General features: G+C 41.5%; 1 protein-coding gene and 1 long non-coding RNA gene across 2 annotated transcripts in view; one reads left to right on the top strand and one right to left on the bottom strand.

Annotated features, from left to right (window-relative positions):
* LOC123242736 (sterol 26-hydroxylase, mitochondrial) overlaps positions 1 to 19,368 on the bottom strand; it is a 31,344-nt gene extending 11,976 nt beyond the window's left edge. Inside the window, exon 1 of the mRNA XM_044670754.1 lies at positions 19,088 to 19,368. Coding sequence (XP_044526689.1) covers positions 19,088 to 19,345 — 258 coding nt within the window. The 5' untranslated portion in view covers positions 19,346 to 19,368. The remainder of the gene's footprint in view (positions 1 to 19,087) is intronic.
* Positions 19,369 to 20,481: 1,113 nt separating this feature from the next.
* Positions 20,482 to 22,249, top strand: LOC123240151. The gene is made up of 2 exons (XR_006505762.1): positions 20,482 to 20,522; positions 21,825 to 22,249. It is a non-coding gene; the product is annotated as an uncharacterized LOC123240151 (long non-coding RNA).
* Positions 22,250 to 22,895: the final 646 nt, after the last annotated feature.

Genomic DNA, 22,895 nt, shown 5'->3' with positions numbered 1-22,895 from the left:
GAAGGAAGGAAGGAAGGGAGAGAGGGAGGGAGGAAAGAAGGAAGGAAGGGAGGGAGGTAAGAAGGAAGAGAGGAAGGAAGGAAGGGAGGAAGAGAGGGAGGAAGGAAGGATTTATTAAACACCTTTTACATGCCAGGCACAGTGCTTGATGCTTTACAAATATTATCTCATGATACCTGTATAACCCAGTGGAATTGCTTGTCAACTCCAGAAGTGGGGAGGGAAAAGGTGGGGAGACAATATGAATCATGTAACCTTGGAAAATTTATGTGTAAATTTGTCACTGGAATAAAATTAAGATAATTTTTTTAATCTCATTTGATCTTCATAACAGCCCTGGGAGGTAGATATTATTATTATCCCTATTTCATGAATGAGTAAACTGAGGCAGGCAGAAGTTGCCCAGGGTCACACAGTTAGTGAATGTCTAAGGATGGGCTTTAATTCAGGTGTCTGTGACTCCAGGCTGAGTGCTCTTTACACTGTGGCACCCCCTAAAGAGGCCCTAAGCAGAATTGACAGATCTACCTGGTAGCCATCCTGATGTGGCCCTTGTGAGAAATGAGCATTTGAAGAGTTCCCAGAGTGTGCCTGGAGGAGATGTGGCGGAAGAGCTATTGATTCTGCCAGTCTTTGGTCTAAAGCTCTGTAATCCAGAACACAGAACTATTTCCAGGATGTAGATATAGATATAGGCTTCTGGGGTCCTGCAGTGATATATTAGAAAGATCACTGTCACTGGAGTCAGGAAACTCAGACTTGAATAGTAGATAGGACAGTGGCAGTATCACTTTGAGTAAGTTTGCTTCTCTTGTCTGTGCCTCAATTTCCCCAGCCACAAAATAGGGATAAGAATATTCACAAACACAGATGTAATGCTTCTCAAATTTTCATCCAACCCAAAGCGAGGTGGTATTTGTAATATTCTAAACAAAAGAATCAGGATCCAAGAATATCTTAAAAGGCTAGAATGTTATTATATCAATTCTAATAAGATGGAATTTAATAGGCCTAAATATAAAGACTTTCACTTGGATTCAAAAATTAACTTCACAAATAAGTACAAGATGGAAAATATTTCATAAGACATTAATTTGCCTGAAAGAAATTTGGAGTTCTAATGAATAGCAAGCTCAATAAGAATCAATAGGGGGCAGCTGGGTAGCTCAGTGGATTGAGAACCAGGCCTAGAGACAGGAGGTCCTAGGTTCAAATCTGACCTCAGACACTTCCCAGCTGTGTGACCCTGGGCAAGTCACTTGACCCCCATTGCCTACTCTTACCACTCTTCTGCCTTGGAGCCAATACACAGTATTGACTCCAAAATGGAAGTAAGGGTTTAAAAAAAAAACCAATAGTCTGATATCTGATAAGGAAAAAAAACAAACCTCATTGTGTCTATCCTAGATCTATCTGCCCTGGTCAGATGAAATATAGAGCATTGAGTTTAGTTCTGCAGTCCACACTGAATGATGGAAAAACATCAAAAGAAGAACATGGAGAAGGGCCTCAGATCATATCAGAGGAGAACAGCTTGAAAGAATGAAAGACATTCAGTCTGGAGCAGAGAAGACTTCAGGGGACCTCGATAGTTGTCTTCAAATACATGAAGGACTGGAACCTGGAGAAAGGATTAGATCTGTTCCGCCTGGCACCAGAGGGCAGAATGAGGAGCAGTCTAGGGTAAAAGTTGCAAAAAGATAGATCTGGGCTTGATATCATGGAAAACTTTCTATCTATTGTTGGTGTTCAGTCGTTTCTCAGTTGTCTAACTCTTTATGACCCCTTCTCAGGTTTTCTTGGCAGAGATACTAGAGTAGTTAGTTGACCATTTCCTTCTCCAGCTCATTTTACAGATGAGGAAACTGAGGCATATAGGGTTAAGTGGCTTGCTCAGGTTCACATAGCTAGTAAGTGTCTGAGTCCGGAGCTGAACTCGAGAAGAGGAGTCTTCTTGACTCCAGGTCCAGCACTCTATTCCCTGCACCACCTAGCTGCTACTAGAGTTATCCAAAAGCGAAATGGACTTGCTCCCAAATCAACAAGGTGACAACTCACCATGTCAGGGCACTATGGTGAGCCTTGATGCTGAAAAGAAAGACAAAAATGCAGTTCCTGTCCTTAATGAGTTCATGTTCTAAATAGGGGAAACATTGTGCAAATAACTTCATACAAAATATATACGGTGTAAATGGAAGATAATATCAGAGAGAAGGCACTAATAGTGGGGACAACCAATAAAGTTCTATTGCAGAAGGTGGAATTTTAAGCTGAAGCTTGAAGGAAACACGGGAAGCTGGAAGCGGAGCTGAGGAAAAAGCATTCCACGAGGTATGGTAGGAAGCCAGTGGAAAAGCATAGAATCAAGAGAACCGAGAGAACATTGCACACAGTAACAGAAATACTGTTTGAAGAATAACTTGGGAATATCCGACTCTAGAGAAAGAAGTGACAAATAGAAGTAAGCAATTTGTATATAAATATATCTTTTTGTCGAATGATGCCCTCTCGTGTGGGGAAGGGAAGAAGAGATGGAGCGACCTGGGAATTTTAATGTAACAAACTAATTAATTAATTTAAAATGAAAAAAAAATAAGAATCAGAAGATGGAGTGTTATGGGCTAGTAGAATACTTGAATCAAAAAATACATGGAGGAGGGGCAGCTGGGTAGCTCAGTGGATGAGAGCCAAGCCTAGAGACGGGAGGTCCCGAATTCAAATCTAGCTTCAGACACTTCCCAGCCGTGTGACCCTGGGCAAGTCACTTAACCCCCATTGCCTACCCTTACCACTCTTCTGCCTTGGAGTCAATACACAGTATTGGCTCCAAGACGGAAGGTAAGAGTTTAAAAAAAATACATGTAGGGGAATAAGTGTAAGAAGACTGGGAATACATAAAGGCACTAGGTTATGAAGATCTTTAAAAGCCAAATGTAAGGACAGTTAGGTAAGTAGCTCAGTGGATAGAGGGTCAGACCTAAAGAGGGGAGGTCCTGGGTTCAAATCTGTCCTCAGACAATTCCTAGTTGTATGACCCTGGGCAAGTCACTTAACCTCTAATGCCTAACCCTTACTGCTCTTCTGTCTTAGAATGGATACTTAGTATCCATTCTAAGACAGAAGGTAAGGGTTGTTGTTTTATTTAAGCTAAATATAGGATTTTATATTTGATGCTACAGGTAATAGGGAGCCATTGGCATTTATTGAATAGAGCAGTGGCATGGACAGAACTTCGCTGTAAGAAAATCACTTTTGTGGTTGAATGGTCACAAATGACTACAAAAATGCAAAGGAAAATGACACTAACAGATAGCTGAACTAATATCAATTGCAAAAGAAAATCTTGGTTGTGGCTAGCAAAGATGAAAGACATCTCTCCTCTTAGGGGATTAGAGATAGAAAATGCTGCTTATACAGTCAGACGTGGCTGCTTTGCCCTTGAGTTGTTTCTGGTTTTGTTTGTTTGTTTGTTTTTATGTAATCCTTACCATCTGTCTTAGAATCAATAGTAAGTATCAGTTCCAAGGCAGAAGAGCCAAAAAAAGCTAACTGGGCAACTGGGGTTAGATGACTTGCCCAGAGTCACACAGCTAGAAAGTGTCTGAGGCCAGATTTGAACCCAGGACCTCTTGACTCCAGAACTGACTCTCTGTCCACTGAGTCACCTAGCTGTCCCTGGCATTTGATTTTAACTGATTTTCTTTGTTCCAAGGGAGCAATTTTTTAAAAAGGCATCTCTCGCTCCCTTTCTCTTTCTCTGTCTTTCTACGATTCTGTGTGTGTGTGTGTGTGTGCATGCACATGTGCAGGTAATAAACATTTATCATACACTTATTATGAGCCAGGCACTATGCTAAGCATATATGCCTATTATGTGTATATACATAAATATACTTTTTAAAAAGAATTAATATAGTGTAGGACAGCAGAAGAAGCAAAATGGCAAATTGGCAAGATCACTGGGAACTAAAGTCGGATGATATCCTTGGTTCAAGTTCTGGCTCTGCCAATTACATCCTCTGTCACCTTGAGTAAAGAAATCTCTGTTGACTCCATTTTCCTCATCTACAAAATAATAGTGGTGTCAAATTAGATGTCACCTAAGTTCCATTTCAGGTCTAAGTCTATGATCCTCAAATACTAAGAGTATAACACAGTGTTGCACTATGAAATAAAAATCAAAAAACTGTGTATCCAACATGCTTTATTTTTCTTGTCTTTGTTTTTTAAACCCTTACTTTTTGTCATGGTAATAGCTCTAAGATAGAAGAGCAAGGGTTAGGCACTTGGGAATTAAGTGACTTGCCCAGGGTTACACAGCTAGGATGTATCTGAGGCTACATTTGAACCCAGGACCTCCTGTCTCCAGACCTGATTCTCAATCTAGAGTCACCTAGCTGCCCCCTCAAATGCTCTTTTTTTTTAAATAAAAAAATTAAAAAAAAAAAAAAAGGAAAGAAGAAGCAATCAGCAAACACAAATAAAGTGGGATCTTATGAAAAAAGGACATTGAAGGTCAGGGTGAGAGCCCTTTGTTATATGGTGTTAAATTGGGTCCATTTCTGAGATCAGTGGTTCTTCCAGTCCATCCTGGCCGCTTTCACGTCAGCACCGCAGTGGGTGGGTGCTAGATATGGGTACTCCTAACTAGGAAGATCATAAGCCAGTGAAGAAATATCAACTTGTGTCCATTTTTTTCTTTTGGCTTTGTTTATTTCATGTGACTCTTTCTCTCGTTCCCTGAGTCCACTATAGACCCCATTTCTTATGATGCAGTGCTATTCTATTACCTTCCTATGCCCTAGTTTATTCAGTCATTCCCCCAACTGATGGGCATCCCATTGGTTTCCTGTTCTTTGCTATAACAAAAAGGGCTACTGTCCATATTCTTGGACTCCGTAGTAATCATTTCACTCTAAGTGTGATTTAGTGACTTTGGGGAAATAGTTCCAAACCATTTGAACCAATTCATAGCTAACATTTATAGGGCCCTTCAAGGTTTGCAAAGCATTTTGCAATGATCTCATTTGATTCTCACAATAAACCTTGGAGGTAAGCACTATTAATTAGCATCATAGTACATACGAGGAAACTGAGACAGGCAGAGATTAAAGGATTTTCCCAGGTCATATGGAGAGTAAATGTCTGCAACTAAGTTTGAATTCAAATCTTCCCAACTCAAGATCCAGTGCTCCACCCACTGCACCAACTAGCCGTATGTCTTCCTTTAGCAATAACTGTTTCATTCTTTCATCATTTTTCCCAATCACATGGTTGCAAGATAGAATTTCTCATTTTCATTTGGATTTTGATCAGTACTAAAGGTAGTAGTGTTTTTATTTTATTTATTTATTTTTAATTCCTTCATCTTATCAATCAATACTGTGTACTGGCTCCAAGGCAGAAGAGCAGTAAGGGCTAGGCAATGGGGGTCAAGTGACTTGCCCAGGGTCACACAGCTAGGAAGTGTCTGAGGTCATATTGGAACCTAGGACCTTCCATCTCTAGCCCTGGCTCTCAATCCACTGAGCCACCCAGCTTCCCCATAGCATTTTACATGATTACTAATAACTTGTATTTCTTCACTGGAGAACTGCCTGTTCATATTTTTTTGGCCATTTATCTACTGAATGAATGGCTCTTGTCCTTAAATGTTTGCATCAATTCTTTATGTAACTTTTATATCATACCTTTATCAGCAAAATTTGTTGTAAATATTTACCCTATTGCTTCCCAATTGTACATATTTTGCTTGTGCAGAAGCTTTTTCTTTTCTTTTCCCTTTTTAATTTAAAGATACTTTAGTATCCCATGCCTTTTCAATATTATATAATCAAAACTGTCGTTTTTATCTTCTACGATCATGCCTACACCTTGTTTAGGTGAGAATTCTCCCAGATATGAATGGAGGAAAGGGATCTTCTGTCTTCCCTCATTCTTTTAAGATATCATCTTTTATTATTAGGCCAAATATCATTGAATTTGCTGACGTATGTAGTATGCAATGGTGATCCAAACCTAATTTCTGCCAGGAGGCTTTTAAATTTTCCCATAAGCTTTTCCCCCAAATACAGACTCTTTACCTAAGTAGACCACTCCCCCTTTTAGAGGAAGTCTGTGTGATGTGTCTATATATACCAGCTAACACATGGGCTTTGGGGCTTTGACCGAGCTGGAACTTGGGCCGTGATATTTTATAATTTACAACTTTTTACAATAAAATGTCAGCGTGGCTGAGACAATTTCGTCCTCGGATTTATTTTTCATTTTTACAACATGGTCCAACCAGAAGCAATTAATACCTTTCCAATTAATTAAATATAACAGGGAGACTAGCCCTTAGAACGCATTCAGACACATTATACAGAACATACCCAGATATTCTCTGCCCATGTTGTAATCCAACATGGAGGCTTGGTAAGCCTACTAATGGCCATGAGCAACTGAGCCAACTGGCACTTCATGAGAACAAAGTCTTCTATTTATTAGCTGGAAAGACTGATAAACTATGACTTACTGAGCAAGAACTGAGTGTTCTTCCAAATATTCAAATAAATAAATTGTGTCTAGTTTTCTTCATTGGCATCTTTGCCAGTGACAAATGCTGTCTTGCACACTGACCTAGCAGAGTGAAGCTGGCTGCTTTTCTGCCCACATCAGGACACTTTGGATCCTGAGCATATGGTGCCTCTATTTCTTTTGTATTCATTTTTGTTTTCCTGATCTTGAGTGATGGAAGTGCCCGGGAGACTGGTAAAACTGGCAGATCCAGCAGAACTATAAAAGATCCCACCGGCAGAATCAATAGCAAATTTTGTCAGAGCAGTAGTGGCTGATGACAGAGAAAAGATCTGCTGAGAGGGTAGAAAGACACTTCCTCAAAGCTGACGGCAACTTCAGAGACTGTGAGCCCTCGCGGTAAAGCAAAAGGGACTAAAAGGCATCGATTCCCCCTAGCAGAGAGGTAAGTAAACCTAAGGATAACTTCATAAGGAGTCTGCTAAGGAAGAAAAGTATTTCCTAGGATCATAGTCAGGAGATAATCCTCTATATGTGAATCTCACTACTATGGTTCTTTAAGGAGATGCTTATTCTTCCTCCTACAAATTCTTTGTGTATTTGTGTGAGAGTATATCCCAGATTATTCCTGGAATGCTTTACAGCAATTCCTTTAAGTAGCTGAGTACATTCTCCCCAGGAAACCTGGTATGGAGTGGGACAGTGTGTCCTTGGGTTAGAGAGGATGTGTTACAGGAACTACTGTGGTTACTATACCTTCTCAGCAAATACTCTCTTCTATGTGCTGACAAAATTCTACTGGCTGTTTGATGAGGAGGAACACACTGGATAAGAGCTCATGAGCAATGGCTCTAGAAACTCTAGCCTCTTGGGGTTTGAGATGCCTATACCACATCCCAGTAAAAATGTCTAGCAAGTAATTAGAGATCCAGTACCACGATTTGGTAGTGAAATTATGGCTGGAAATATAGATTTGGAAATTATCTGGCCAGAGCTGAACACTGAACCCATGGGAGTCAGTGATACCTCCAAGAAAGAAGGTTTAAAGAGAAAGAGAACCCAGCACAGAATCTTTAGAGATATTTAAACTTTAAATTTTGGAAAAGTTTAGGGAATGGGATATAGATAATAATCCAGTAAAGGAAGTTGGAAAAGAGTGGTCAGAAAGGCAACAAGAAAACCATGATTGAGCAGTACCATGGAAAACAACCTTTCTCAATATTCTTATTGGAAAGCTTTGAGTCCTTAATCAGACCAGCAGCTACTGAGTTAACAATTTCTCTCCCTGATAATTAAGAGGCCTGAACCCTAAAAAATATATTACTTAGATAAGACCTAGACAGACAATTTAGTCCAGACTATCTGACCAGGTGCAGATCTGTAAATCAAGGCAGAACGCAATTAGTAAACATCTCCATGAAATATATTTCTGCTCCCAGAATTAACCCCTACTAATTGGTGGTTGGAATTTGGCCCTTGTCCTTGTACCTATATATCTACTTTTTAGACTTTAATAGATTGTGTATGATTTGTAACCCCTTCACAGCTGTGACTCTTTCTTTGTGTTCTTTGTTTGAAACCAGTATAAAATAAAGTCCAAATCCCATAGCATTGGAGCAGCATGGGCTAACCACTAGTCTGGTTGTTCTCATTTTCTTTTTCCTGTCTTGACAATCCGACGCCACAAAACGCCACTCAGAACCCCTACCATATAGGGAGCTGGCTCTCTATAATTCCTCTCCCATCAGGAAAATCCACATTCCTACATAAATCAGAGGTGCTAAATAGTTAAGTTTCCTCAAGGAACTAAGCTTTCTTACACTAATGCTATGAATGACCTCATCCCAGCCAAGTCAAACGTCATGATTTATGTTTATAAAATGCTTCAGTCTCTTTAGGTCTATCCGATCTTTCGATCGCCCTGTGAGTAGCCAATTTTGATTCTTTAGAGATGGTAGTGTCCTGATTCCCAAGCCTATAGCCTCACCAAAAGGATATTTGTGTAGAAGAATATCATTGTGCTTCCAAGTGTCTTCAAAAGCCTTGTGCAGCCCCCAAATACAACCTATCCTGCTCTTTTCTTCCTATTAAATTATAGACCTATACATAGGCCAAAGATATAATTATTGATGGAAATAGTATATTGGAATTACAGTATATGTAAACAGCCAAGATTCAAAGGAGCCCATAAGGGAAGACTTCATGGCTTAATAATGTGTTGATAGCTTTGATTTGAATCATACAGGAGCCTGGGATAGCTTCTAGTGGAGGCAGAGAGAAACAAGGAAAGCCTGAAAAATAGCATTTATTAAGACAGTCGTTATCCTAGAGGAGCTTACATTCTAAATTAAAAAAGATAAACTCCCTCCTTCTATGGGGAAGCAAGCCACATATTGAGGATAAGAGTGGGGAGGGATGGGATATAAATGGGACAATTAGGAGGTCATCCTAATTAATAACTAAGATCATGAGGCTTTTTTTCTCCACAATTTACTTTTGGAGAAAGCCAACTCTGTCTTACCTGAAGTAATGAAAAAATGGATTTGCATACACCTAATCCAAGAGATTAGGGGCAGCTAGGTGGTACAATGGATAAAGCACTAGGCCTGGAGTCAGGAAGGTCTGAATTCAAACCTGGCCTTAGATTTGAACACTTACTGTGTGACCCTGGGCAAGTCATTTAACCTCTATTTTCCTCAATTCCCTCATCTGTAGAATGGAGGCTCACTGAAGAAGGAAATGGCAAACCACTCCAGTAGCTTTGCCAGGAAAATCCTTTGGATAAGTCCATGAGCTCACAAAGAGTCAGACATGACTGAAGAGAAATCCAGGAGAGGCAGAAGATCCGGAAGACTGCCCGAAGAAGTCCCAAAAGATCAGGAATAGTGTTAGTGACAGTAGTCATGGAAAAATCCATATTTTGTAAGGCTCACATAGCTGGTATAAATGAAGAGGGGAAACCCCAGAGTAAGACAACTAGAAACAGCTGCGATTACTCATACTTACTTTCCTGGCATTTTTCCTCTTGGTTACTACTTGTGTGCTAAGTCTTATAACTAAGCCTTTTTTTAGTTTTAGAAATTGTAGTGTGTAAATCTTGCAGCCATGTTTTCATGGGTGCAAGCTAGCAGTTGCCCAGTTAAAACACAGAACCTGGCATGAGACAGGGGCTGGTGCCAGGCTTGAGAGTTGAAGTGTGGGTATATAAGAAGGGTCCCACACCCTTGACTTGACTTCTCCTTTTACTTCTTTGGGGGTTGGACTCTGGGAGGAGGGAGGAGGAACGTGGGTTTAGATTTCTTAAGCAGGTAGGCTCATCTACCATTGCTAGCCAAGTATCAACAACTCATTGGCAAACCCAACAATCTCTTAGAGCACAAGAATATATTACAACCAACTAAACATCACCTTCTGGCCCAGGGCTTGTGAGTCCTGGGTCATCAGCCAAGTATTATCAGAGTTAAGTCTGCCCACAAGGCATTCTTATTCTCCGCTCCATAAGACCTTTCAGTGTTTCAAGACTAGTTAGCTGACTTAAGACCTTAGATTACCTTACCCTCTTTCCAAACCCATTTCAGTTATCACCAAATAAATCCCTTAAACCTTTAAGCCTAAGAACTTGAAGTCATTGCCTTACCTTCAACACAGGCCAAGTAAGAGTTCAAGTTCAAGTCTGAACATTCTGAAGGCTACAGCTACCAATTCCATTAAGCTATTGGGTCCAAGAAGTGCCATTTCTCCTTCCTGTTTGACCCCATCATTTCACCAATAGGATTACTTCCTTTCTCTGGACAGGACCATAGAATCCTGAGCTTAAAGGGGCTTGGCTTTGCTGGTGAGGGAGAGTTTCACCTATCTCTCTGCCAGTTTGGGTGCAGGATCCCTCTTACATCCACACCCTGTAATCTAGCCCAAAGTCTCTTGGGCTGGCCTAATTCCATCCTCCACTCCTCTCCTGCTCTAAGCTAGTCCCTTACATTACAAAATAAAAAGATTAATAATTATTATAATAAACTGGTAGACCCTCCTCCAGATGCTCCTTTTTTTAAAATAAATGACATTGTGCCAATTACATCAAAGCCTGCTGAAAGAAAGCTTAAATCACTCAAAGGAGCTTGACCTATCGAGCCACAAAGAAAAGATCAAATAGATGAACAATTTCTATTGTCTAGATTTCAACATGCATTTGGATGGACAGCCTTTAAAGTTTTCCAATAGCTATGTATGTACATATATACATAGGCATGTATGGATAGATGGCAACAGATACAGACATAGATATTTTTTGTCATTCAGTCATTTCAGTCATATCTGACTCTATGTGACCCCATTTAGGGTTTTCTTGGCAAAGATACTCGAGCAGTTTGCCATTTCTTTCTCCAGCTCACTATACAGAGGAGGACACTGAGGAAAACAGGGTTTTCTACTATCATTCTAATACTGCTACTATACAGCAACAAGATTGAAGAAATAAAAATAAGTATCACTCCAAAGGCAATGTGAGCAGACTACAACATGAAACCAAGAAGGAACTCCAAAGAACAGGAGTAAAAGGCATTATCTATAAAAGTATACAGAGAGAAGTTGGGCTGGTCACAAGGCAAGAATGAAGGACAGCAAGTAGATAGCGAGAAAGTTCCCCTGACACCCTCACAATGTCAGGAAGGCCTCCAGCACACTGGGTAGACGACGGTGACAAACTTGCCAGGAATATTATTATTATTATTATTATTATTATTATTATGGCTGTACAGAATGGGCAGGTGTGGACAGAAAGGTGTTCCTGAATTGAAGATCACAGACTGAGTTAAGAAGAATATTCAGAATCCTGTACTAAGTCCTCATTTGTTCATTGGGGCATGGAGGTGAAGAGTGTGGAAGGTGAGTCACTAAAGCAAAGACTTTCCAAGCTGGAAAGGATTAAGAGTCAGAAGACCTTAATTGCCAATGTTGGCTCTGTCACTTACCTGTGTGATCTTGGACATGTCACTTTCTCACTACGGGCCTCAGTTTCCTCAATTATAAAATGTTAGGGTTAGACTAGACAATCTCTAAATCTCTTTCCAACTCTGCTGTCTATGACCGAATAGTGAATTGTGTGTCTGATTGTCAGAGGATTAAAGTGGCCAGGGTTAGACGGGCTTGTTACCAGAATCTGGACCAACAGGTGGTAAATTCTTTTTTTCTGGCCACAGCAATTCAAGAGATGATCTACTGAGTCATGGGGAGATCATATTCTATGATCCAGACAGATGGAGTACTCACCAATGAAGTTAACAACAATGATAATAATACAACAATTAAATTATAAAATCCTCTGGGATGGCAGGGAGATGAGTTAAGAACCTCAGTTCTTACTTTACTGAGAAAAGTGAGACCATTCAATGTGACCTCACTCTGTTCCCTTTCTCTTTACGTCAAACCTCTCTACTTTATCCTCCCTTCTCTCATTTTCCAACAATAAAGAGGCCTTTCTCCTTGCCAAGATCACTCTCTTCCCTTGTGCCTTTGAACCCATCCCTCTCATCTTTTTTAGCAGATTGCAACCTCAATCATCTCCTCTCCCTTTCTATAATCTTCAACCCCTCCCAGTTTACTGGCTTTTTTTTCACTGCCTTTGAACATTCCCAAGTGTTTCCCATCCCTAAAAATCTTCACTAGACCCTCCCCTCAAACCATCATCTTATCTCCCTCCCCTTTTTCTTTTCTTTTTTTTTTTTAAACCCTTGCCATTCATCTTACAATCATTACTGTGTATTGGTTCCAAGGCAGAAGAGAAGAAAGAGCTAGGCAATGGGAGTTAAGTGACTTGCCCAGGATCACACAGCTAGGAAATGTCTGAGGCCAGATTCAAACCCAGGACCTTCCATCTCTAGGCCTGGCTCTCAGTCCACTGTGCCACCTAGGTGGCCCCTCTCTCTGAGTTTTTTTTTTTTCAAACTCTTACCTTCTGCCTTGGAATCAATCCTATGTATTGGTTCCCAGGCAGAAGAGTGGTAAGTGCTAGGCTATGGGAGATAAGTGACTTACCCAGGGTCACACAGCTAGGAAGTGTCTGACGCCACATTTGAACCTAGGGCCTCCCATCTCTAGGCCTAGCTCTCAATCCACTCAGCTGGCCCCTCTCTGAGTTTTTGTGACCCTACTTTCCTGGTTCTCCTTCTCCCAATCTAAGTGTTCCTTCTCCATTCCTTCCCTGGTTCATCTTCCCCACATTATGCACCCTAATTTCAAGTGTTCATGAAGGCTCTGTCCTAAGTCCCCTTCCCTTCTCTGCATGCTCTCTTGGTGACTTCATTAGCTTTCATTGATTTAATTATCGTCTTTATGGCTATGAGTCACAGATCTATATATCCAGCTCTAGTTTGTTTCTTGAACTTCAGCCCCACATTGCCAGCCAGGCATTTCAAACTAAAGGTCTTGGAGACATACCCAAAACAGAATCATTTTCTCCTTGGAATCCTCCCTGATTACAGACTTCCCTATCTGCTGAAGAGAATGGCATCCTTCTGGTCTCCTAATTCTATAACCTCAGCTCCTCACCCTCTCTCACCAAATCCAATCAGTTACCCAAGTCTTGCCCTTTCTAGCTCTACATCTTTCCTGTCTGATCCCTTCTCTCTAATCAGGCTAGCATCCATCTCCTCTTACTCAGACACTTGCAACCACCTTCTACTTAATGTTCTTGTCTCAGATCTCCATCCTGGCCGTCCATCTGTTTTCCTAAGCCTAGACATAGCCAATTCATTCCTCTCCCTATTACCTCTAGGATAAAACATAAACACTACTTCCATCCCAGAAGCCTTCTCACCCTTCTCATGTGAAGATGCCTTCACTTCTCCAGTCCCCTCCTCTAACTGGGGAGTTCCTCCCTGAGACCACCATTTCAGGAACCATCAGGGTCATCCATTCTGACTTTTCTCTCTGGACTTCTCCCTTTGTATTCATGGGAGTATCCTTCCTTCCCCTACTTAGAGTGCCCTTCTTCCAAGTCTTTTCCCTCACTGGAATGAAAACTCTTTGATGGTCACTACCATCTTTTAATTTATATTTGTTCTCTCAGGACTTCTTAGCACAGTTCCTGGCACTGTAAAGGATTATTTCACCCTTTGCACATGTGTCCTCAGTGCCTCAAAGTGAATGGTACATAGTCAATGATTAACAAATGTTTGGTTGGTTGATCTTCCAAACAAGCAAAATCTTCATAAATTATATAAGTGTTGGCAGAAGCATTGCTTGACAGGATGACTGCTGTTTGTGACTTACTTACTTTTGAAGAGACTAAGTTTTACAAGAAGGAGGAAAAGAGGGTTTCCTCCCAGTTTGACTTGCTACTCTTATCCTCCGTGCTGTCTGCCATGCCAAGCCCTCCCTCTTCATTTCCTCTTTGCATATCCCTTATCTTCCTTCATAGGTGAATCCAAGCATCCTCTTCTCATGAATTGCCTTCTTTGATTCTTCCTTTTTACCTACAATTTTTTTCTTTTTTTTCCTTTTTACAACTAAAATTTTCTCTTTTTTACCTAGAATTTTCTAGAGTACTTGGTCTGCATCACTTCTTTGTGCCCATTCCTCCAGATCCTGCATATATCTATGGAGAGTTTTCTCTCTAAGTTATCTCCTCCATCCAGTCCCAAGTGGAATATCTTAGCAGGTCAGGACTATGTTGTGTTCATGTCCTCAATGCCTAGCTTGGTGCCCTACACATTTATATACATATACATTCCCATATACACATACATATATTCTTAAATAAATTAAATTAATAAATATAAATTTAATAATTAAATAAATAGATTTCATCCCTGCTTCTAGATTGTAAATATCTTGAGGGCAAGGAAAATGGCAATTTTCATTTTTGTATCTTCAGTAGAGAACATAGCATGTGTGTGTGTGTGTGTGTGTGTGTGTGTGTGTGTGTGTGTGTGTGTGGCAGTTGAAGCAGTTAAGTTTTAAAACCTTTACTTTCTGGAACATCTAAGTGGCTAAGTGGATAGAGAGCCAGGTCTGGAAATGGAAAGTAAAGTCCTAGGTTCAAATCTAGCCTCAGATACTTCCTAACTGTGTGACCCTGGGCAGGTCACTTGACCCCAAATGCCTAGCCCTTCTTCTTCTTTCAAATGCCTTGCTCTTCTGCTTTGGAACCAATATTTTGCTTTGATTCTAAGACAGAAGGTAAGGGTTTGGGGGGAAAGAAACCTTACCTTCTGTCTTAGTAACAGCTGTAAGTAACAACTGCAAGGGCTAGACAATTGGGATTAAGGGACTTGCCAAGGGTCATACAGCTAGAAAGTATCTAGGACATATTTGAACCCAGATTCTCCCAACTCCAGACCCGGCATCCTATCTGCTGTGCTACCTCAATGCCCTCTTGAAAAATTAAATATTTATTGAAGTAAATCAATTCTTACAACAACTACCCAGAGGCAGTTGAAGCTGTTAAGTTCAGTAGATAAAGGAACAGACCCAGCGGGGTTGTGCCTTCTCTAAAGGTACAAAGGTAACAGTGGCAGGTTATGAAATTAGGTTCCTATACTTACTAAATCCTAACCTTGCTATTTTGTTATTATTATTATTATTATTGTAGGAAGCTGGTGTTCTTGCCGAAGTCTAGAACTGTCTCTCTGAGCCAATTGTTAAATTTTCCACGTGAGCATTTCCCCTTCAGAAATCAGCAAATGCTACATCCTGAAATTCTGTGAGAAATTGCTTTGCTAACTCCCAGATCTTACACTCTATCCCATGCAAAGATTTCCAACTATACCTCTGCTTGAGGAAAATCTCTCAGTAGGACTAATCCGCAATCCAGGATCTGATCTCCTGTTTGCCACCATACTTCAGGCATTCATTACGCCTCTCACATTTCTGGGAGTTAAATGGAGCAGATGAGGATTTAAGGGACTTGGGTTTCTCAGGGCTCAGGCGGTTAGTTCTGCAGGGAGAAAGTAAGGGGATGGCTTTTCACTCAGTGGCTCAAGAGCCAAGGGCCTTGTAATTATTGAAAAATAAGAACTGTACAGAGGCAAGTTGGGGAAAGTATAACAGAGCAGACCCAAAAGGGGGTAGGTGCCCTGAGGGAAGGCAAAATATGAGAAGACACAATCATGATCCCTGCTTCCCCAAGCAGGGTCCAGGACCATTTCTAATTCTACTTGTTTTTGTGTTCGAGTGTGTGTGTGTGTGTGTGTGTGTGTGTGTGTGTGTGTGTGTGTGTGTATCCTTGGCTTTGGGGCTGGAGGAAAGAATTTTGTACTAACAGTACCCCCTTAGATAGATAAAGGCAGGGGTGTATTGTACCCAAGTCTCTGAGCTGATTGTTAAATTTTCCACATGAGCATTTGCCCCTTAGAAATTGGCAAGTGCTACAAATCAGGGCTTGGTTTATTATTTCATTGCTTGTCTAAAGTTAATAAAGTGATGGAGAAAATGTTAATAATTAAACTTAAAAATGTGTCATGTAGATTTTTTTGGAGAGCTGATAGTTTAATATTGCTTAGCATACCACTGTTTATAGGACATATAAAAATGTAAATAACTGAAGGGGAGGAACAGGGAGAACCTCCCAGTTGGGACCTGGGTGTTATCCTAAGTGATACAATGTCCTCAAATAACCCAGATTTAATCTATTACCAATTCCTGCCAATTCTCCTGCAGTAGTTTTCCAAATTGTGTTTTTCTTCTTAGGTTCCACTATCATCAACACTAATCCAGGCTTTTATCTCCCAAGACTTTGGATCAGCCCTCAATAGCCTCCCAGCTTAGCCTCCCTCTTTCTGGCCTCTCTCTCCCCTCTATGATTCATCTTAGACACCACTATTCTAATAACAATTCCTATTTACATAGCACTGTCTTTACAACAAAGAAAAGTGTAAGTATCTTCTGTCATTTTATAGATGAGGACACTGGGCCATATACAGTGATTTACTCAGGATCAGAAGATTCTAAAGAACTGGAGGAGCTCCACGTGAACTGGAACAACCTCCAGGAATTGAGGCAGAATGAAAGGAGCAGATCCAGGAGAACATTGTGCACAGAGACTGATACACTGTGGTACAATTGAACATAACAGACTTCTCTACTAGCAGCAATGCAAGGATACAGGACAAGGCTGAGGGACTTATGAGAAAGAATGCTATCCACATTCAGAGGAAGAACCATGGGAGGAGAAACACAGAAGAAAAACAATTGCTTGAACACATGGGTTGATGGGGATATTATTGGGGATGAAGACACTAAACGATAACTCTAGTCCAACTATCAATAATATGGAATTAGGTCTCAATCAATAATACATGTAAAACCCAGTGGAATTGTGTGTGGGCTAAGGGAGGTTAGGGGGGTTTGGGAGAAGAGGGAAAAAAACATGAAACATGTAACTAGGGGAAATATTCAAAATAAAAGTAAATAAATAAAAGTTAAAAAAAAAGATCAGAAGATTCTTTTGAATCCAAGTTCAGGGCATCCTTCCTTCCTTCTTCCTTCTTTTTCTCCTTCCCTCCCTCTCTCACTCTTTTTCTTCCTTTCTTTATTTCTTTCTTCCCTCTCTTCCTTCTTCCCTCCCTCCCTCCCTCTTTCTTTCTGTCTTTTCCTTCCTTCCTCTTTCCTTCTTTCTTTCCTCCTTCCCTCCTTTCTTTCCTTCTTTCTTTCCTCCTTCCCTCCTTTCTTTCCTTCTTTCTTTCTTCCTTCCTTCCTTTCTTCCTTTTCTTTGCTTTCTGTCTTATTAACAATTCTAAGTTAGAAGGGCAAAGGCTAGGCAAATGGGGTAAAGTGACTTGCCCAGGGTCACATAGCTAGGCTATGTCTGAGGTCATATTTGAACCCAGGTGCTTTTGACTCCAGGCCTGGTGCTCTATCTACTGAACCACCTAAATGCCCCAATCTATATTTGTAATGTAATAATAATTTATTACTTTGATTATAGCTCTTTGTATGTGTATTTTCCCTCACTGTTGTAAACTGGATGAGGTAAGTCTCCTCCACTTATCTAAATATGTATATGTCTCCCATGGCTAAACATTCAATTTAGTACATAGCAAATGATTGTTGAAATGCCAGATAGACTCAAATCCAAAGATCTCATGATAAAACATGATAAGCAGCACCAGAAAGAGAACTAATGGACTCTAGGGATCATTGGGATCATAGGGAAAGAAAAGCTTCTTTTCTTTGCTTTTTTTGGACAAGGCTAATGTGAGAATTTGGTTCAACTGACTACATATTTGTAAAGAGTTTCTGTTTTCTCACCTTCTTTCTGGAAAGGAGAAGTAGGAGGGAAAGAATTGCAAAGGGAAAAGAAAGTAAACACATTTTTTTAATGACAGGTTGAGTTTTTCAGATTCTCAAATGGCTTGTCTCTAAGGAATCAATATCCCATCCTTGGCTCAACTTCATGGTGGTATAAACTCAAAATATACCTGATATTTGATTAATAATTAAAGCACTATGTTGTCTGTCTTCTGCCACTTTTCACTCCTTTAGAACATCTCTGTAGGTTGTTATTCAGTTGTTTTTCAGTTGTCTCTTCATGACAGCCTTTGGGGTTTTCTTTTCTTTTTTTTTTTTTTAAATCCTCACCTTCCATCTTGGAGTCAATACTGTGTATTGGCTCCAAGGCAGAAGAATGGTAAGGGTAGGCAATGGGGGTCAAGTGACTTGCCCAGGGTCACACAGCTGGGAAGTGTGAGTCCAGATTTGAACCCAGCATCTCCCATCTCTAGGCCTGACTCTCAATCCACTGAGCTACCCAGCTGCACCCTGGGGTTTTCTTAACAAAGATACTGAAGTGCTTTGCCATTTCCTTCTCCAGCTCATTTTATAGATGAGGAAACTGAGGCAAACAGGGTTAAGTGACTTGCCCAGGGTCACACAGCTAGCCTGAGTATCTAAGGCTATATTTGAACTCAGATCTTCCTGACTCCAGACCCAATGCTCTATCCACTTCACCACCCAAGTGCATGTGTGTACGTGTGTGATTGTATGTATTTGTAAGCATGTATGTGTTTGCATATATGCGTGTGAATACAATCTTCCAGAAAGTTATTTTCCTTTATGTGTCTATAAGCCTATGAAATGCAGTCACACATGCATGTATGTAGTCCGGATGCATATGGATATATATACATGGATGTATGAAAACAAATCTTTCTGTGGATTCATGCCTACGGCTGAGGCAAATGCCTCCCCCCCCCTCCCCCCGTTTGGCCCCAGAACTGAATCATATTCTTTGTAGTCTCCTACATTCATTTTCACTTTCGGCCCTTCCCCCTCACTAATCTTTACTTCTCAGAATCTTTCTCTTTCTCCTTCCTTCCTTTCTCTCCCTTTAGTAATTCTCCCCGGCTGAGCACTGGGAAGTCATCTCCGAGCGCGGACCTACCCAATTCCTGGGCGACTTCGGGGCTCAGTTTCCTCGATGGCTCTGAGACCCCTTCCAGCCCAGGAGTCCCAGGAGCCCTCCAGGGCCCTCTAGGTGCCGTGCTCCCCCGAATCCCTTTCTCACTCCAAGCCGCCCCCTCCGGCAAAGCGAAGGCCAGCCCAGGAGCGCGCGCCCACCCTCTCCCCCGGGTACCTGCTGCTCGTGCAAGTGCAAGACGTAGCCTTGCACCAACAGTTGGAAAAGAACGCGCAGCCGGCCAGGCCCTGGAAGTTCGTCCAGACTGCGCAGCTGCCGGGCCCCAGGCCCCGCGGTAGAGGTTACAGCTCTGGGAGCCTCAGCCAGCTCTGGGGAGAGAGCAGTGGGATCCACAGCCTTGGCCCTCGCCCCGAGAGGACAACGCGGCGGGACCATTCGCAGAGGCGCCAACAGCTGCGCCAAGCGACCCCGCATCGCCAGAGACCCAAGATTCTGCATGCCGGACAGTGGCCTCCAGTTGTAAGCAGCAGTTGTAAGAACCTGGACCAGACTCCCAGGCGGAGCCTAAAAGACCAGGGCGAGGGGCGGAGTCCCGGGGAAAAAAAGACACATTGTTTTTGTTCCCAGATAGCCGAGATGCCTCCCGTTCCCATCCCAAACAACGTAAGCGGAATCTTTCCTAACTCCGCACCTCGGGATCTTCCTGACAGCTTCTGAAGGAACCTGGCACTGAGCGTGACGACCTCTCCTCACTTTGGAGGCGCATCGGGAGATGCTGCTTGGCGTCTACCTCCCTGGGTAGGAAGGGCAGAGAGATGAGGGGGGTGACTTGTGGAGGAAGTGTCTAAGGAGCCTCTCACGGGGATCCCGGGAGGTAGAGCAAGAAAGGGGCAGAGGGCCCCGCGCCTGATTTTGTGTTGAGTCAGATTTAGCTCCTTCTCTAGTCACAACAATTCCTTACGGCTCCCGCCCCACACCTCTCATCGTTTTTCCTTACCCAACGCTCAAAGTCAGGAGGGAGTCTTTTCTAACCCAGACCCTCGGCGTCCTCGGATCTAGGACAGCAAGAGACTCTCCACCGCTAGAAGTAAAGATACAATACTTCCCCTCAGTCTGCTTCCTGGCCCAGCACCTCCTCGCCCTCCTGGCCCTGACACTCCGTTGGCAAGCTCTTTCTGTGTCAGCTTCGAAAGGATGGAGAACCCTACTCTTCCTAGGAATTAGTCGACAAATACTCTGGGGGACAGGATGGAAGGCTGAGTAGAAAACAGAGCTCCATGTTGACTGAAATCGAGTCAGCCTTGTGCAGCTGACAAGTCAAAAGATTTGAGTTCAAATCCAAGTTCTGCTTAATACCTTGTGCGACAATCCATGTGACTCGGGGTTTTATGCTTCACTTTCCTCATCTAATATAGGGAGGTTAGGGGAGCAATCCTGAAATGACATCTAAAGAGTTAATAAACTGTTTGACTTGGCAAGGCCACTACTAAGCCTATGCTGCTAGAGAACAAAGAAAGAAGAAAAGTTCCTATAGGTACAAAAATATTTATAAGGGCTCTGTTCCTGATGGCCAAAAAAAAAAAAAAAAAAAAAAAAAAAAAGGAACCTTACCGGAATGTCCATTATTTGGGGAATGGCTGAATAAAGTATGGTATGTGAATGTAATGGAATATTATTATGTTGTAAGAAATGAAAAGATAGTTTCTAAGAAACCTGGGAAGACTTATAAGAACTGATGCAGAGTAAACTGAGCAGAAACAGGAGAACCATTTATAAATCAATAATAACACTGTAAAGATAGGCAGTTTGGGCAATCTAATGATGAAATATGCTACCTACCTCCTGACAGAGAAGTGATGGTCTAATGCAGTGAAAGTTAATCTTTTAGATATGGTGTGTTGGGCCCACTGCCACCCCACCCCCAGACTAAGTGCTCTGCCTGCCCCCCTCCCCAGACCTTGTGCTCTGCCCTCCCCAGCCCTTACTGGAGACAAGGGAGGAAGAAAGTGCCTCCATTGGGCCACTGGGCAGAGGGGTAGGTGAAGTGAGGAATGCCCTCAGCCCGAGTGGAGAGGGGGAGTGGAGCAGCTCCACCCAAGTCCCTCTTCCTTTCTAGTAAATAACTCTGGGGGGGTGGGGGAAGGACAGATGTGTGCCCATAGAGAGTGCTCTTGGGCCATCTTTGGCACCCATGTCATAGGTTCTCCATCATTGGTCTAATGTAAAGCTTGAGGCACATTTTTGGATATGGCCAACATGAGATTTTTTTTCTAGGATATGCTTACTTTTTGCAAGGATTTTCCTTTTCTTTTTTCCCCCCAGTGTGGGGTAAAGGTGGAAGGCAAGAGAGTAAATTATTGATAATTGAAAAAAATTATTTTAAGAGTGGAGGGAGTATACTATATAGTCTTTAGGGTCCTTTCTAGATTTAAAACTTATGCTGTTATAAAATGACAATTTAGTCTCAAAGGGAGGACTTTATTTGATGAGCACTCTCTGTTCCTGATAGTCTAGTTGCCTATTAACTTGCTTCCAAGGTCACAACTAACAAAGACTTTTTTTGACAAAAATATTACTATGAACTCAGGAGGTGATTTCTAGAATTTAGGCCCCCATTGATCTACCTCTCTTTGGAATTCATTCCTATAGCCTTTGGTATTTAATTTAAAAACTTAGTATACAAGTTTCCTTTCACTTCAGTCCTCATATAAATCATAAGGGGCTAATAACTAACTTCTATTAAACTTTCCAGGTGTATTTGGATTTTAATTTAAAAAATTGACCTGAATGCCAAGGAATTGTTACAATTGAAAGTAAGGTAAACAGACACAAAACTTCAAGCACAATTGATTTATTAGCAAAATGTAAAGTTGCCCGTAAACAGGGTCTTAACCTCCTTAGCTACCTAAGACCTTGAAGGAGGATTGATAGATCTTTTTTTTTTTTTTTTAAGATGGAGCAGTCAAAAACTGCAAAGATAACAACAGATCAGACTCCCTGGTATTCATCTGCATCCTTCAAGGATAACAGATTTCCAATGTTGCTGGTAGATGGTGGATTAGAGGCAGTCACCCAGCTGAATTCTCCCAGCATTCCCTTCCAAACAACATTAAAATAAAGCCTCAAATCAAATTTTGGAGCAACATCATCAACAAAAATTCAGTTTGAGATATTTTTCCAACCTAAGAAAATCTTAGCAGTAGACAGGAAAAGTCTCTGAACCAGCCTGGAGGTCTGGTAGGTATCTATCCAGAGACTACACACTCAGTGGCAGCACCAGTGGCCACAGCAGCAACAGCTTCAGAAGTTAACAGGCCAGAAATAGTTTAGGGGTCAGTCAACTGATCAAAAAGAGAAGACCCTTTGCTGGCACTGGATGGCAATTCTATTGCTCATACATAGTTTTAGGGTAGAGAAGAGTTGTAGGGATCAGGAGCTCTGGTACCAGCTCAGAGTACCAAAGTAGAGAAGAGTGCTAGCACAGGCAGTTGCAAAGGAGCTGGAGCCCTTCAGAACAACGCACAGATCAGAAGAGTCATCAATCATATCACTCCCTGGATCACATCATCTTGGAAGCACCAAAAACTTGCAAAAGTTTTCAGAACTAGTACTGAAAAAAGCAGCCCCTCCCCCCCCAGCCAAAAAAAAGCCTAAAGCTTGAGGTAGTGCCTCCCTACCCTGAGGTAAGCAGAGCCTAACTTAATTATAAAGTTGAAAGTCAAAAAATAGGCTGGGAAAATGAGCAAACCACAATAACAAAAATGAAAAATGACCACAGAAAGCTACTATGGTAGCAGGGAAGATCAAAATATAAACTTAGAAGACAATAGTGTAAGTCCAACAATTCTTGAAAGAATTAAAGAAAAAGAGTGGGAGAGGAAAAAAAGGGGGAAAGAAATGAAAGTGATACATGAAAATTGTCTTTTTTATTTTTATTTTTTTATTAGACATTTATTAATATTCGTTTTTAATCTGTTTACATACTTTATGCCCCTACTTTCCCCTTCACCCCCCCCACCCCCCA

Source organism: Gracilinanus agilis, chromosome 3 (assembly GCF_016433145.1).
Source record: "Gracilinanus agilis isolate LMUSP501 chromosome 3, AgileGrace, whole genome shotgun sequence".
NCBI lineage: Eukaryota > Metazoa > Chordata > Mammalia > Didelphimorphia > Didelphidae > Gracilinanus > Gracilinanus agilis.
The sequence above is the reverse complement of the archived record's forward strand: the minus strand, read 5'-3'. Positions and strand labels throughout refer to the sequence as shown.